This window comes from Hemiscyllium ocellatum, chromosome 24, assembly GCF_020745735.1.
Source record: "Hemiscyllium ocellatum isolate sHemOce1 chromosome 24, sHemOce1.pat.X.cur, whole genome shotgun sequence".
NCBI lineage: Eukaryota > Metazoa > Chordata > Chondrichthyes > Orectolobiformes > Hemiscylliidae > Hemiscyllium > Hemiscyllium ocellatum.
Genome location: NC_083424.1, coordinates 25536691 through 25554399, shown reverse-complemented (window position 1 = coordinate 25554399; position 17709 = coordinate 25536691). Strand labels below are relative to the sequence as shown.

Here is a 17709-nt window from a genome sequence, read left to right as displayed (position 1 = left end):
GGTAAAGGACCTTAATTATCTGTATCTGTGAAGAGAACTGGCAATTTGAAGGACTCGATTTTAACCATTTATGTGCCTGAACAGATGGTGCCAAGGGAAGTCCAGGGTCTTGCTACCATGGCAACAACTGCTGAGCTAAGCAATTTTAGGGGCCACCATCCTGGCCAGTTCCAAGCTTGGGGCACAAGAATGGAATGATTGACAGTGGCTTCAAGGATAGCAGTAGCCTAACTGTGGATCTCAGAAGAGCATTCATGCACCCCCTCTCCACACCAAACTAATTTTAAGTTTTTCATTTAGAGCCATAAACTGTAGAAATGCACATTGCAGAAATGGGTCATTTGGCCCATCTTGTCCCTGTCAACCCAACTGACTCTTTGTAGGTGCTAAGTTACTTTCTGATATTGAATTTTGGAACTCCTGCAAATTCTGGAACTCTTCGTCTTTAATGCTAGGTAAAACTGGGCGGAACAGCACTCAATCTATCTGTTGTTTCAGTAGTGGAACTCTGGGCCCATTATGTATAATACAGTCTCTCAACTTGAACATCAAAAGGGCTAAACTCTTTAACCATGTGGACATTCTGGTCATCAGTGATAGGTCCACTTCAGGAGTGACAAGTTTCCCCTGTTACTTTTAGAGAATTTGAATCTTGTCTCCATTAAATGGAACCCAGAAGGAGAAATGAGACAAAAGGAAGAAGCATAACCGTAGGAGACAGGAATCATGAAGAGCAACAAAAAGGTGTGAATAGTGACCTGAAAGGACCATGCTCATTTCCTAGAATGTGCAGGATTAACTGACATAAACTTAAAGCTACTAGGGAAACGTTCATCCATGATCCTCCACTATTTTTCATCCACAAGTTGCCTATCTCAGACATAATCTGAAATCGCAGTGTCAAATTCTACATGTACACCGATGATATCCAGCTCCACCTTCATTGAAAAGACCATAGATATAGTATCAAATGGCCATTCAGCCCATCAGGTCTGCTGTACCATTCAATATGCTCATGGCTGATCTGATAATCCTCAACTCTACTTACTCTTTTGTCTAGTTAGTCCTCCCAAAATGCATTACCTCACATTTTTCTAGATTAAATTTTATTTAACACCATTCAGTCCATCTGACCATCCCACCTATAGATTTATACATTAGTGGTGTCGAAACCACCATTATTTTTATTTTACTTTTCTCATTTTTGGTTTGGAACTGTGAGTTACAGTTGAGAATTGAACTTTGAACATCAGTTTGTTTTAAAAAGGGAACAAAAGACTGATGTTTGCTGTTGGGAACTGGCCTGGAAAGGTAACGAAGGTTAATTGCTGCTCGAAGGATGCTGTAGATGTTTCGGCACTGTGATGTTGTGATGCTCAACGTCAGCATGGGATTGAATGTTGAATCAGTCAAACAAGGACGGACAGTCAATCACAGAGAACATTGAAAAAGAAAGAAAAAAAAACAAAGAGTGAGCTTGCTGCGACTGGGTTTTTGGGGAGGAGGTCGTTTTGCCTTCGAAGCTGCTGAACTGGGAAGTTGTTTTTTGTTTTGGTCCCTCTAGTTATTGCCTTGTGGAAAATTATGAAAGCAGAAACACAGTCTGTAAGAAATAAGTAAAAGGCCTCCAGAGGTCTACAGAAACTGCTTGTTTTGACTGGTCACTTAAGAATCAAACAAGATAAGCAGGCCTATATGCCTGTAATACAACCCATTATCAAAGGATTTTATGAAGGCATGGAATTCATTCTTGAAACAGTTATCAAACTGGCAAATTATGATACAAAAACAAAATAAAAGTTATTTTGTCTGTATGTGAATGGGGATTTATATTCAAGGAAGAAGAGGGCTTCAATCATAGATAAACATTAATAGATTATTTGGTTGTTCATCTGCATTCTTAAATTACATTATTAATGATAAATTGGCAATTTTTGTTTAAGTTATAAACTTAGTGCCCAAGATCTGTTATTTGTAAAGATTGGGTTGGAACAGTTGAACAATTTTGAGTGTAATGGACTGACTTAGATCACTGTGTTGCAAATCCAGGGATAGTGGGGTGGATTTGGATGGGCGTGGCATCCCTATGGCCTTTACAATAGGTTCTTGGCTAACAAAGGAGTCAAAGGTTACTGGGGCTGAACTGGTAAGTGAAACTGATCAGCCACAATCTTATTGAATGGCAGAGCAGGCTGGAGGGGCCAAATGGCTTACTCCTGCTTCTAAGTCACATGTTCTTATGTTCGAATAAGGTAGCAAAGAATTGCTGGCACCTAGGGAATTGTCCATTTATGTATCTTGCAAATAGTCTGACATCTGACAAATAATGATTTAAATTACTGCCACACAAAATCAATATTTACTCTATATAGTTACTGTTTACAGTTCCATCAATTTCTTAGTACATCTTCATTTAATTGCATACAGCGTATTATTCCCAATTTTACAGCTGATCTACCACTACTTATATATTTCAGTGATAAACAGTATCTATGATTCCTTCCTACCCACATTCTGAATTAATTTGTAGTTTTCTCAATGTCATTGCCATACAACTTAGTTATCAACAATCAGCATAGACTGGCTGTTTATTATCTTCACTGAATTTTATTGTCAGAGTTAGGGGTTCAGTAATGAATTATCACAGTGTCATCTCTTCTGCTATTCAATTAACAGTAAACTCAACTCATTCTTCTTTTCTCTATTAGCCCATGTTTTGGAGTAAACATGCAATGTACCACCTCCATCCTGGAGTTTATGGGCAATTAGTGGTTAGATCTTGCCTTGATGAGACTGGATATTGATGTTGAGGGAGAGGCCTAGATTGACTCTCACTACAGTTTTGCTTGTTCCCTGTGATGTTGTTTGTGGTTGCATTCCCATACAATCCAGCCTGAGCACAGGACCTCAGTATTTGATCTTTCTTTTACTCTATTTCTGTGCTTTGCCGTGTTTCTATGGGAACATCTCACCCCATCTCCGAGCACTATATGTGCAGTGAGCTGGGATACCAATTCACTGTTTTAATTTCATCAAAACTATTAACAGGAATGAAGGCTAATAACATTTTAAGACTTAGAAAATGGTTTTTCTTCTAGTTCATGCTTAAGTAGTATCAGAAAAGAATTATTGGTCTCAATACCTTTAATGAGTGCAATAAATTTAAATTTGCAAAATACATTGTTCCAATTAAATTTATATTTCCTTGAAGCTATGAGTAAAAGTGCATGAAGGAAAAGAAAAGTATCAGCACTGACTAATGTTTCTTATAATGCTCCAAAGGAGGATTTCATTCAAAGGCAGTCTTTCAGAAGCTGGAGTACGGGAGTGTAGCCAGGAGCTTCTAAAATCTTACCTGACTGATGTGATGGATGCCATTGTGGGCTCAGTGGAGCAGTGTCCTTCAGTTATGAGAGTAGCCTTCAAACAGCTACATAAAAGAGTGGAAGACCAATTTCCAGAAGCAGACAATGAGGTACGTGCAGTGAGTGTGTGACTGGAAGGGAATTCCATCCATTGAGACACCATGTGGTAATTCTACAACATTAGTAATTATCAGTTCCATCAAAATTGCCCCAAAGCTCAAAGCTGCACAATTGCCAACAATTACTGATCTCGAGACAATTCTTCTGTGGCTAACAGAAACCTTCTCCCTATCAGTTGAGCTGATTTTTTTAAGCAAATTCCACCAATGGAATTGGGCATGTCAATGTTAATAGTTTGATATTCAATTGTTCATCATGGATTAATTAATTCTGTGTGTTAGTTTATTTGTGACAGAAAAACACATTATAAATTACGAAGCAGATATTTTAGATAATTCCAAAGAGGCACAGGCACAGAGGGAGTGGATGCAGACACACAGAGGGAGTGGGTACAGACGCACAGGGGGAGTGGGTACAGACGCACAGAGGGAGTGGGTACAGATGCACAGAGGGAGTGGGTGCAGGCACAGAGGCAGTGGGTGCAGGCACACAGAGGGAATGGGTACAGACACACAGAGGGAATGGGTACAGACACACAGAGGGAGTGGGTGCAGGCACACAGAGGGAGTGGGTGTAGGCACAGAGGGAGTGTGTGCAGGAACACAGAAGGAGTGGGTACAGGCACAAACATGGAGTGGGTAGTGGCACAAACAGGGAGTGGGTGCAGGCACACAGAGGGAGTGGGTACAGGCACAGACGAAATGGGTACAGGCACAGAAGGAGTGGGTACAGGCACAAACATGGAGTGGGTAGTGGCACAAACAGGGAGTGGGTGCAGGCACACAGAGGGAGTGGGTACAGGCACAGACGAAATGGGTACAGGCACAGAGGGAGTGGGTACAGGCACACAGAGGTAGTGAGTGCAGGCACACAGGGGCAGTGGGTGCAGGCACAGAGGGAGTGGGTGCAGGCACACAGAGGGAGTGGGGACAGACACACAGAGGGAGTGGGTGCAGACACAGAGGGAGTGGGTACAGACACACAGAGGGAGTGGGTGCAGACACACAGAGGGAGTGGGTACAGACACACGGAGGTTGTTGGTGCAGGCACAGACGGAGTGGGTACAGGCACAAACATGGAGTGGGTAGTGGCACAAACAGGGAGTGGGTGCAGGCCCACAGAGGGAGTGGGTGCAGACACACAGAGGAAGTGTGTGCAGGCCCACAGAGGGAGTGAGTGCTGGCACAGACGGAGTGGGTACTGGCACAGACGGAGTGGGTACAAGCAGACAGAGGGAGTGGGTGCAGGCACAGAGGGAGTGGGTACAGACACAGAGGGAGTGGGTACAGACAGACAGAGGGAGTGGGTGTAGGCACAGAGGGAGTGGGTGCTGACACAGAGGGACTGGGTGCAGGCAGACAGAGGGAGTGGGTACAGACACAGAGGGAGTGGGTACAGACACAGATGGAGTGGTTACAGGCACAGAGGGAGTGGGTACAGGCAGACAGAGGGAGTGGGTGCAGGCACAGAGGGAATGGGTACAGACACATAGGGAGTGGTTACCGGCACAGAGGGAGTGGGTACAGGCACACGGAGTGGGTACAGGCACAAACATGGAGTGGGTAGTGGCACAAACAGGGAGTTGGTGCAGGCACACAGAGGGAGTGGGTACAGGCGCACAGAGGGAGAGGGTGCAGGTGCACAGAGGGAGTGGGTGCAGACGCACAGAGGAAGTGTGTGCAGGCCCACAGAGGGAGTGAGTGCTGGCACAGACGGAGTGGGTACTGGCACAGACGGAGTGGGTACAAGCAGACAGAGGGAGTGGGTGCAGGCACAGAGGGAGTGGGTGCTGACACAGAGGGAGTGGGTGCTGACACAGAGGGAGTGGTTACAGGCACAGAGGGAGTGGTTACAGGCACAGAGGGAGTGGGTACAGGCACAGAGGGAGTGGGTACAGACACAGAGGGAGTGGGTACAGGCAGACAGAGGGAGTGGGTGCAGGCACAGAGGGAATGGGTACAGACACATAGGGAGTGGGTGCAGGCGCACAGAGGGACTGGGTGCAGGCAGACAGAGGGAGTGGTTACAGGCACAGAGGGAGTGGGTACAGGCAGACAGAGGGAGTGGGTACAGACACACAGAGGGAGTGGGTGCAGGCACACAGAGGGAGTGGGTGCTGACACAGAGGGAGTGGTTACAGGCACAGAGGGAGTGGGTACAGGCACAGAGGGAGTGGGTACAGGCACAGAGAGAGTGGGTACAGGCACAGAGAGAGTGGGTACAGGCACAGAGGGAGTGGGTACAGGCAGACAGAGGGAGTGGGTACAGACACAGAGGGAGTGGGTACAGACACAGATGGAGTGGTTACAGGCACAGAGGGAGTGGGTGCAGGCAGACAGAGGGAGTGGGTGCAGGCACACAGAGGGAGTGGGTGCAGGCACACAGAGGGAGTGGGTGCTGACACAGAGGGAGTGGTTACAGGCACAGAGGGAGTGGGTACAGGCACAGAGGGAGTGGGTACAGGCACAGAGAGAGTGGGTACAGGCACAGAGAGAGTGGGTACAGGCACAGAGGGAGTGGGTACAGGCAGACAGAGGGAGTGGGTACAGACACAGAGGGAGTGGGTACAGACACAGATGGAGTGGTTACAGGCACAGAGGGAGTGGGTGCAGGCAGACAGAGGGAGTGGGTGCAGGCAGACAGAGGGAGTGGGTGCAGGCACAGAGGGAGTGGGTGCTGGCACAGAGGGAGTGGTTACAGGCACAGAGGGAGTGGGTACAGGCACAGAGGGAGTGGGTACAGGCAGACAGAGGGAGTGGGTACAGACACAGAGGGAGTGGGTACAGACACAGATGGAGTGGTTACAGGCACAGAGGGAGTGGGTACAGGCAGACAGAGGGAGTGGGTGCAGGCACACAGAGGGAGTGGGTGCAGGCACAGAGGGAGTGGGTGCTGGCACAGAGGGAGTGGTTACAGGCACAGAGGGAGTGGGTACAGGCACAGAGGGAGTGGGTACAGGCAGACAGAGGGAGTGGGTACAGACACAGATGGAGTGGTTACAGGCACAGAGGGAGTGGGTACAGGCAAACAGAGGGAGTGGGTACAGGCAGACAGAGGGAGTGGGTACAGGCAGACAGAGGGAGTGGGTGCAGGCAGACAGAGGGAGTGGGTGCAGGCAGACAGAGGGAGTGGGTACAGACACAGAGGGAGTGGGTACAGACACAGAGGGAGTGGTTACAGGCACAGAGGGAGTGGGTACAGGCAAACAGAGGGAGTGGGTACAGGCAGACAGAGGGAGTGGGTACAGGCAGACAGAGGGAGTGGGTGCAGGCACAGAGGGAGTGGGTGCTGACACAGAGGGAGTGGGTGCTGACACAGAGGGAGTGGTTACAGGCACAGAGGGAGTGGTTACAGGCACAGAGGGAGTGGGTACAGGCAGACAGAGGGAGTGGGTGCAGGCACAGAGGGAGTGGGTACAGGCACAGAGGGAGTGGGTACAGGCAGACAGAGGGAGTGGGTGCAGGCACACAGAGGGAGTGGGTGCAGGCACACAGAGGGAGTGGGTACAGGCAGACAGAGGGAGTGGGTACAGACACAGATGGAGTGGGTACAGGCAGGCAGAGGGAGTGGGTGCAGGCAGACAGAGGGAGTGGGTGCAGGCAGACAGAGGGAGTGGGTACAGGCAGACAGAGGGAGTGGGTACAGACACACAGAGGGAGTGGGTGCAGGCAGACAGAGGGAGTGGGTGCAGGCAGACAGAGGGAGTGGGTACAGACACAGAGGGAGTGGGTACAGACACAGAGGGAGTGGTTACAGGCACAGAGGGAGTGGGTACAGGCACACAGAGGTAGTGAGTGCAGGCACACAGGGGCAGTGGGTGCAGGCACAGAGGAACCGGGTGCAGGCACACAGAGGAACCGGGTGCAGGCACACAGAGGAACCGGGTGCAGGCACACAGAGGGAGTGGGGACAGACACACAGAGGGAGTGGGTACAGACACACAGAGGGAGTGGGTACAGACACACAGAGGGAGTGGGTGCAGACACACAGAGGGAGTGGGTGCAGACGCACAGAGGGAGTGGGTGCAGACGCACAGAGGGAGTGGGTGCAGACACACAGAGGGAGTGGGTACAGACACACAGAGGGAGTGGTTACAGGCACAGAGGGAGTGGGTACAGGCAGACAGAGGGAGTGGGTACAGACACACAGAGGGAGTGGGTACAGGCACACAGAGGTAGTGAGTGCAGGCACACAGGGGCAGTGGGTGCAGGCACACAGAGGGAGTGGGTACAGACACACAGAGGGAGTGGGTGCAGACACACAGAGGGAGTGGGTGCAGACACACAGAGGGAGTGGGTACAGACACACAGAGGGAGTGGGTACAGGCGCACAGAGGGAGAGGGTGCAGGTGCACAGAGGAAGTGTGTGCAGGCCCACAGAGGGAGTGAGTGCTGGCACAGACGGAGTGGGTACTGGCACAGACGGAGTGGGTACTGGCACAGACGGAGTGGGTACAAGCAGACAGAGGGAGTGGGTGCAGGCACAGAGGGAGTGGGTACAGACACAGAGGGAGTGGGTACAGACACAGAGGGAGTGGTTACAGGCACAGAGGGAGTGGTTACAGGCACAGAGGGAGTGGGTACAGGCAGACAGAGGGAGTGGGTGCAGGCACAGAGGGAATGGGTACAGACACATAGGGAGTGGGTGCAGGCGCACAGAGGGACTGGGTACAGGCAGACAGAGGGAGTGGGTACAGACACAGAGGAAGTGGGTACAGACACAGATGGAATGGTTACAGGCACAGAGGGAGTGGGTACAGGCAGACAGAGGGAGTGGGTGCAGGCACAGAGGGAATGGGTACAGACACATAGGGAGTGGTTACAGGCACAGAGGGAGTGGGTACAGGCACACGGAGGTTGTTGGTGCAGGCACAGACGGAGTGGGTACAGGCACAAACATGGAGTGGGTAGTGGCACAAACAGGGAGTTGGTGCAGGCACACAGAGGGAGTGGGTACAGGCGCACAGAGGGAGAGGGTGCAGGTGCACAGAGGGAGTGGGTGCAGACGCACAGAGGAAGTGTGTGCAGGCCCACAGAGGGAGTGAGTGCTGGCACAGACGGAGTGGGTACTGGCACAGACGGAGTGGGTACAAGCAGACAGAGGAAGTGGGTGCAGGCACAGAGGGAGTGGGTGCTGACACAGAGGGAGTGGTTACAGGCACAGAGGGAGTGGGTACAGGCACAGAGGGAGTGGGTACAGACACAGAGGGAGTGGTTACAGGCACAGAGGGAGTGGGTACAGGCACACAGAGGGAGTGGGTGCAGGCACAGAGGGAATGGGTACAGACACATAGGGAATGGGTGCAGGCACACAGAGGGAGTGGGTACAGACACAGACGGAGTGGATACAGGCACAAACAGGGAGTGGGTAGTGGCACAAACAGGGAGTTGGTGCAGGCACACAGAGGGAGTGGATACAGGCACACAGAGGGAGAGGGTGCAGGTGCACAGAGGGAGTGGGTGCAGACGCACAGAGGGAGTGGGTGCAGGCACACAGAGGGACTGGGTACAGGCACAGAGGGACTGGGTACAGGCACACGGAGGCGGTTGGTGCAGGCACAGAGGGAGTGGGTGAATTGTTCTCTCTAAGTCGGTTTGCTGCTCCGAGGATCCATGCATGCTGATCGGTGTGCCAACACCATGCCAACATGTCCACTTCCAGTTTCCTCAGCCATTGCCATTCACGGATCTCAGAGATCTGTTCAGCAGCCGGAGAAACTAGTGGGAACATAACCTGGGTGTATCAGTGCACAGGTCATTGTAGGTCGCAAGACAGGTGGAGAAAGCAGAGAATAAAGCTTACAGAATCCTTGGCTGTTTTAAAAAAAAAATAGGATTATACAGTACAAGAACAGGGCAGGTATGCTGACCTTATGCAAGACACATGTTATTGATTGATTTATTAATGTCACGTACCAAGTTACAGTGAAAGGTATTATTTTGCGTGTCCTACAAGCAGATCGTATCATACAAAGTGCATCAGGGTCACAGAACAGTGTGCACAGTACAGTGTTGCAGCCATAGAAAAGGTACAGAGAGAGAGAGAGAGAGATCAACATTAACATTCGAGAGGTCCACTCAAAAGTCTGATAACTGCGAGGAAGATGTTGTTCTTGAATCTATTTGTACGTGTATTCAAACTGTTATATTTTCTGCCTGATGGAAGAGGGTTGAAGTGAGTATGACTTGAATGGGAGGGTTCTTTGATTATGTTGGTCGTTTTCCCAGGGCAGTGGAAAGTGTAGATGGAGTCAATTAATGGGAGAAAGTGAGGCCTGCAGATGCTGGAGATCAGAGCTTAAAAATGTGTTGCTGGAAAAGTGCAGCAGGTCAGGCAGCATCAAAGGAGCAGGAGAATCAACATTTCGGGCATGAGCCCTTCTTCAGGAATGAGGAAAGTGTGTCCAGCGGGCTAAGATAAAAGGTAGGGAGGAGGGACTTAGGGGAGGGGCGTTGGGAATACAATAGGTGGAAGGATGGGAGGCTGGCTTGCGTGATGGACTGGAATGTGTTCACGACTCTCTGTAGTTTCTTGAAGTTTTGGGAAAAGCAATTGCCACACCAGACGCTCATGCATCCAAATAGCATGCTTTTTATGGTGCATCTATAAAAATTAGCAAGAATGCACATGCTGAATTCCCTTAGCTTCCTGGGGAAGTAGAGATGTTGTTGTGCTTTTTTGACCATTGCATCAATGTGTGGGACCAGGACAGATTGTTGGTGAACCATTAATCCCAGGAACTTGACTCTTACAAACACTTTCACCTCAGCACTATTCATGCAAACAGGAGCTGAAGTTAATGACCAGCTCCTTCATTTTGCTGACTTTGATGGAGATTGTTCTGTCTCATTGTTGTTTTGAGATCTGACTCACAACAATGGTGTTGTCAGCAAACTTGTAAATACATTGGAGCAGAATTTGGCCACACTCTCATGAGTGTATAAGGAGTATAGTAGGATGCTGAATACACAGCCTTGTGGATCTCCGATCTTGAAGATTATGGTGGAGAGGTCTTGTCACATATTCTTACTGATTATGGTCAAAAAGTCAGGAAGTCGAGCATCTAGTTACAGAGGGGCAAGCTGAGACCTAGGATCAGAGTTTAGTGATGAGTTTGTGTGAAATTGTAGTATTGAAGGCGGAACTGTAGTCAATAATTAGGAGCCTTATGTAGGTATTCTTGTTAAGGACAGTCCAGGGTTGAGTGTAGGGCCAGGGAGATGGCATCTGCTGTGGTCCTATTGGGCCCGTAGGCGAATTGCAAAGGATCAAAGCAATTTAGTAGTTAGAGTTGAGCCATGTGAGCCATGACTGACCTCTCCATATAATAATGGAGGTCAGAGCCACTGGACAGTGGTCACTGAGGCATGCTGCATGATTTTTCTTTGGCACCGGGATGATGGTGGTCGTCTTGAAGCAGATGAAGTCTTCAAATCATTGTAGGAGAGGTTAAAGATGTCAGCGAGTACTCCTGCCAGCTGGTCCTATAGTAGACCAAGTATAGACCCCAAAGCCTTGCCCATCATAGCCAGTGACTTCAACCAGGCTAACCTCAAGAACGTGCAATCAAAATAGCACCGACACATCACCTGTCCCAAAGATGCCTAACGCTCCACTCTCCATCTGTATTTTGCAAAATCAGATCACAATGTTGCGCTCCTCCTTCTGGCTTACAAGCAGAAACTGGAGCGTGAGGACGCAGTGCAGAAAGTCCTGCAGTGATGGTCTGAGGTAACGAAAGGGCTTCTACAGGACTGCTTCGAGTCAGGTGGACCTCAGCTGGAATATTGTGTTCAGTTCTTTGCACCACACAATAGTAAGGATGTGAATGCTTTGTGGAGAGTGCAGAAGGGATTTACAAGAATGGTTCCCAAGGAGGAGTAACTTCAGTTATGAGAATAGTTTGAAGAAGTTAGGACTGTTCTCATAGGGTAAAGGAACCAAAGAGGATGTCTGATAGAAGTTTTTTTTAATCATGACAGGAGTAGATAGATAGGATAAGGACAAATTGAATTATCTTTTTCATAGGTGAGTAATTTGGGTTGGCAATGCACTATATGGAAGTATGGCAAAGCCAGATTCAATTGAGGTAGTCAGGAGGGCACTGTATGCTAATTTAAATAGAAACAATATAAGGGCGTCTGGGCAAAAGGCACTAAGTCATGGTGCTCATTTGGGCAATCAATGCAGGCAGAATGGCCTCCTTCTGTACCTTAACAATTCTATGATTCATTAAATTCTAACAAACCAATTGGTCTCACTGTGTGCAGCTGCAAACCCACAGCAGACAAACTGGGAGATAGAGTCACAACATTGTATGGCATGTGGAGTCTTTAAAGATGGACTCGCTTCAAGGTAAGGTACACATACAAGACTCGATTCTCTTCATTACCCGATGTCAATTGACATTCATCAGTTGAGAAGAGTTTCAGGTGATCCGCCCACAAGACCTCACCGAATATCCATTACCAGCCCAGGCCAAGCACCAAAAAGTGGAGAATAGAAGCAACTTGACTCACTATTTCCTGAGGGTTCCCCCCTGCCTCTGCAATTTTGACTACCATGCTCTTTTGAGTACCATCTCCCTTCCTCTCTTCCTGATGAAGGGATTTTGACCGAAACATCAACTCTCCTGGTCCTCGGATGCTGCCTGACCTGCTGTGCTTTTCTAGCACCACACTCGTGGCTCTAATCTCCAGCATCTGCAGTCCTCACTTTCGCCTTAATGCCCTGGGAGCCCGGGTTCGAACCCCCCTGCAGCTGGTGGTGAAATTTGAATTCTTTTAAAAATCTGGAATTTGAAAGAGAAAAAGCTGGCAACCATGGAAACATTATTGATTGTTATAAAAACCCATCTGCTTCATTACCTTTCAAATCATCGTGCATTTAATTCCTGATGAAATTTCATCAGATGCAGACACACTGTCTTTTATTTGTAATATATGGTTTTGGACGTATATGCAGCACCATTGAAACAAGGGCTTATTTGCTAATCTGAGAGTTTTGATATTAATTCACTGCTTAATGAGGAACGGAGTCATGTGCCAGTATAAATAACTATGACATAAATGTGTGTGGGGTCTTTAATGTAACAAATATCCTAACTCAGTTTGTAGAGGCTTTTGAGCACAGGGGAGTGTGTCTCAGAGCAGAACGTGATGTGTCCAACATGAAACTGAGCTTGTGTGGTGTGGGGCTTGTGATGAAGCAGATGCAGGAGGACCCTGGAGTTGTTGAAAATGTGAGTAAAGGTCTTTCTGACGATGGAGTGAAATGACGGCAGAAACAGGCAGAGTTGGAAGTAGGCGAATATGGTGGATAGAACAAGGAATCCAAAGCCTAGCTCAGGGTTAAACAAAACAGAGGTTACACACCACTAATTCCATTCTGATCAAGGAACCTGGAATGGGGAGTAGGGAGGCAGAAGAGGCATAGTCTTGAAAAATGTGAAAAATTAGTGTCTTGGAAGTCCGCATGTTGAAAAAGATGTTCTTCAGCATTAAGTTAAAATGATTATTTCAGTTTGGCACTTTCTATAAATTATCAGGTTAACATTTGCTGTAGTCATTGTGTAAACCCTGTTGAGAGAGTGTTCAAATACTCCAACATTCCCATCGCACACCATTTAGGAAAATTATTACAGCAGCATTCAGTGTCTGACAGTGAGTTAAATCTCTGCTGTACAATAGAACTTGAAAATAGTCAGTATTGTTTCAGAATAAAAAAATTATAATTATTTTATACCACTTTTGTAATGATAAACTGGATCCCTCTCAACAATGCTCATACAATGTGAATCGTGACAACTTGTCACCAAGTAACTTCCAGGTTTCTTTAAATTATGATGAAATATATGAAATTTATGATGAACTAGAGAGAAAACTGTCCAGCATTGTGGAGAAAGGGAGAGGACAGTGGGATTAATTAGGTAGCCCTTTTAAACAGTTGACACTGACATCATGGACTAAATGATCTGACACTGCACTCATTAATTCAATGACATATATCTATCTCAACACTTCTGTGTTGAATAGGACAGAAATTAAAACTATGTACATTTCTTAGAACTGTCACGGAAATGTAGTATATAACCTGATGACAGGAGGATCAAAACCGAAAATTGTTTTGATAAAGCAATTGATAATTGGCACTAAATACTCAAAATCCAATATATGTAAATTGAGTGGGATCAAAGATTAGTGGATATATATATGTGGATATATATATATATATATATATAAAAATAAAAAAACAGAGGCTTGCAGGGTCAATAATTTCACAAGCAATAGTTTGTGCTGATTGATTTTGTGTTCCTTTTGTTTTTCAGGATGTCAAGTATTTGGCTATTAGTGGGTTCCTCTTTCTGAGGTTTTTTGCCCCGGCCATTTTAACACCCAAACTCTTCAGCCTGAGAGACCATCATGCCGACACAAGGACAGGAAGAACCCTACTGCTTTTGGCAAAGGTGACTTTTTGTAACTCCTTCAGTGTTGGGCAACAGATAAATGTCAAGGTATAACCTGACAGTGAGCTGTCACCAGTGGTGAGAGAACTGTGATCAAGTGATCCAGTACTCCATTTTTTTCTCATGTTTCTCAGCAAAACCTTCAAAGAGGAGATTGAGTAGGGAGAGTTGATAGTGCGTACTATGATACCTTTCCACATCCAGCATTCATAGGATTTACAACATTCAACGGGACAATCCAATGGCAATAGCTGCTAAAGCTGGTTCAGAACGGAAGGACATTCAACAGAAATCACCACCTATCTTGCATTTGGCTTCTACAGTGCTTTGTTTTCATTTTTAGTATCAACAGCAGGTATGGCCCATTCTTAGTTGTCAAGAGAAGTTAAAACAAATACAAAAAAGACGGGAGAAACTCAGCAGAGCTGACAGCAACTGTGGAGAGAGAAATGACTTCTGAAGATCTGAACAATCGTCTTACGGGCCTCGAAACCTTAACTCTGTCTCGCTCTCAACAAATGCGCTCAGACCTCCTGAGTTTCTCTAATATTTTCTGGGTTTGTTTCAGATTTCCCAGCATCAGCAGCATTTAGAGTTTTTTTTAAAATCAAGAGTAGATAGAAATCAGCTGCTTCAAGAAAACAACAAAATATTTTACTGGGATACTTCACAGGGCATTTTAAATAAACCACACTGAATGGAATTAGAAGCATATAAAGACTAAATGAAGTTTCTCTTCCTGAAAAATATTAGTTGTTTTCTAGTGATTGCACATTATTGGATTCAGTTTCATTTGTTTGGGGTTTGAAATTGTGCCCTCTGGCTTGCTGCCCTGTAACCACCACACCATGAAGAGGGAGGGTCCTGAACTATCTCTGGTAACTACAGCATTTAGGTTGGTGCCTTACACAGAAGTGTTTAGGACCCTGCATGATGGTGAATTGAGAAATGTTGTACCTGGTATGATCACACAAGAATCTACCAGGGAAGGGTGGCTGGAAATTAGTGAGGCAGCAGCAAGTATAAGGATATTTTGGAGGAAGTATTCCTTCACAGACGACAGAGGCTGGAACACTTGAACTATTTGCTGTCTGCACTGTGTTCTTCTCTATCTTGGAATGACTCCTGTTGGAATGCCAGCATTTTCTGTTTGTAATTCAGATTTCTAGCATTTTCAGTTTTCTTTTTATTGATTTCCTAGCAGCAAACGTTTTAATGATTTATTTTACACCACTTGCCAGGAGTTTCCTTCTACTGATAAACACAGATATCACGTTCCTTTATAATCCAATGGTGTGTGATTTCAGTCTGGTTAAAAGAATTTGCACAAGAAGTCTGCCTGAGTATCCTGTTTCTCTTCAGTTTGAATTTGTTTAATTTTGATATATTTCGCTTCAGTTCAGACATTCTGCCAGAACCAGCATTTCAAGATTCCTATAGTTTATTGAAACTATGTATAGTTTCAGCTCAGCTACTAATAGATGTCATATAGTCAGTGCCAGCTTTCATCATACATTCAATAGGTTTCTCATGTTACATTGATCATATACACAAATGGATGCACAAACATAATCCAGTCCTTGCTGTCAATCTTCAATTAACTGGTTCAGTACCAAAAAGAGTTTTTTTTTATTTCTGCATGGATTCTTCAGAATACTACTTTATTCATTATTAATTTACCTGCAATATCAACAGTGAGTTGCTAGACCTGCACAGATTTTGTTCAATATGATCTTTGTTTTTGAGCTCTTTTGTGATCAGAATCTGGCTGATGTTGTTTATTCTGATAATTATAATGATGGAATAAATAGAAGCTGTCAGAAATTAATGATGGATCAGTCAATGGTAATAAGAAGAAACCAGGTTTATAGTTCAGGTTGGGACACTGGCTGTACCAGAGTAACATAGTCAAACAGGGGTATCCCTTTACATTTATTTTCTAATCAATCCACTCAGTAACATTGTTACACATCTCTGGAGCACAAGTGACTCCAAACCAGGCCTCCTGGTCTAGAGATAGATACACTATCACTGTGCCACAAAAGTCCTAGAAGAATCCTTTTATAGACTGTTTAAATCAAAATATTTGGGGATTAGACAATAACAGATGAGGGTCATTGGTACAGATGTGTAAACTTTATTCAAAGGAGTTGGTTATAGGCTTAACAAAAATTTGATTTTAACATGCTGAAATGAAATGTTTCAAGGAACAAAGTCACTGCAGCCAAATTAGTTCAGTGCTAGTACTTATGATTCCATATTAGAGATAAAAAACTGCAGATGCTGGAATCCAAAGTAGACAGGCAGGAGACTGGAAGAACACAGCAAGCCAGGCAGCATCAGGAGGTAGAGAAGTCAACATTTCAGGTGTAACGCTGCCACCCATTTTAATTCCCCTTCCCACTCCCTTTCTGACATGACCAGCCTTGGCCTCCTCCATTGCCACTATGAACCAAATCACAAATTAGAGGAACATCATCTCATCTTCTGCCTGGGTTACCTACAGCCTGGAGGACTCAACGTTGTATTCTTCAATTTCAAATAACCACCCTTCCCATCACCCGACTCCCTTCCCGCCCTTCCCCCTCTCTTCCAATGCACCCTGCCGTCAACCGGATTCATTCCTCCCATTGACCAAACCCTCTACCTGTCTTCACCTATGCCCACTTCAGCACCCTGACCCCGCCAACCCTTTATCTGCAACTCCCCCTGCACCCACCCCCCAGTCCAGAAGAAGGGTTACACCTGAAACACCGACTTCGCCACCTCCTGATGCTGCTGGGCTTGCTGTGTTCTTCCAGCCTCCTGCCTGTCTACTCATGATTCCATATTAGCAGCGGTCATAATCATACGTACCCACACAATTTTTATATTCTAACCTATTTTGAATGTTCATCTGAACTCTACATCAATCACTAACTCAGTCTTAAAATGCACTGTGGAAAAGGAAATGTTTCTCCTGCTCTCAGTTCTGAACCTGGTACATCCAATCCTATAAAAATACCCATGTTCTACATCCTGCTGTCAGTGGGCATGGTCTGTCAATGGCTGTGTATTAACATCATTTCAGTTAGACACATGTAAATACCGTTAATATTGCTTGGGTAAGAGATTGACTTGTGTTTTCCTTTCAGGCCGTTCAAAGTATTGGTAACCTAGGCCTTCAGTTGGGACATGGAAAAGAACAGTGGATGACACCCCTTCATCCATTCATTTTACAGAGTGTCAGCTGTGTGAAGGATTTCCTGGATAAGTTAATAGACATTGACAATGAAGGTAATAGTTTGTGTACCTCAAATTCAATGAACCACCATAGCTATTATGACTGTTCTTATAAGATGGGGCAATAGCTATGAATTTGTTCATGTGTCAAAAGTGCACCTATAGGTTCGGCACCAGCTAAAAGCCTTCCAAAATTTATGGTGCTAACTCAGAGAGACATTTTGTTTAGCAAGGTTTTTTGCTCAGGTGATCAGTGCTCTGTAAACATGTGCACAGTCTTTCTGAATGGATTTCTGATTTCCAAGTTGATAGCTTTCTTGCTGATGCTCACATTGTTCCATAGCTGGCAAGGTTTAGCCCAGTGATTCTAAATCAAATCTACATCCAAGACTGTAATATTCAGGTAAACATGAGGTATATATAAATGAAGAGACAAATCTATGGTTGAACACCTCCCAGTCTGCACTTTAAGACAGATACCCACCCCAAAGGTTAATGGCGCAGAATATCACCAAATTTCATTAAAACTCTATTTCC

General features: G+C 46.1%; 1 protein-coding gene across 2 annotated transcripts in view; it reads left to right on the top strand.

Annotated features, from left to right (window-relative positions):
* The window catches only part of LOC132827109 (rasGAP-activating-like protein 1), a 267843-nt gene that overhangs the window by 208932 nt on the left and 41202 nt on the right, over positions 1–17709 (top strand). For both annotated transcript variants that reach the window (XM_060843598.1, XM_060843597.1), the window contains exons 14-16: positions 3283–3475; positions 13813–13950; positions 17085–17226. In XM_060843598.1, coding sequence (XP_060699581.1) covers positions 3283–3475; positions 13813–13950; positions 17085–17226 — 473 coding nt within the window. The remainder of the gene's footprint in view (positions 1–3282; positions 3476–13812; positions 13951–17084; positions 17227–17709) is intronic.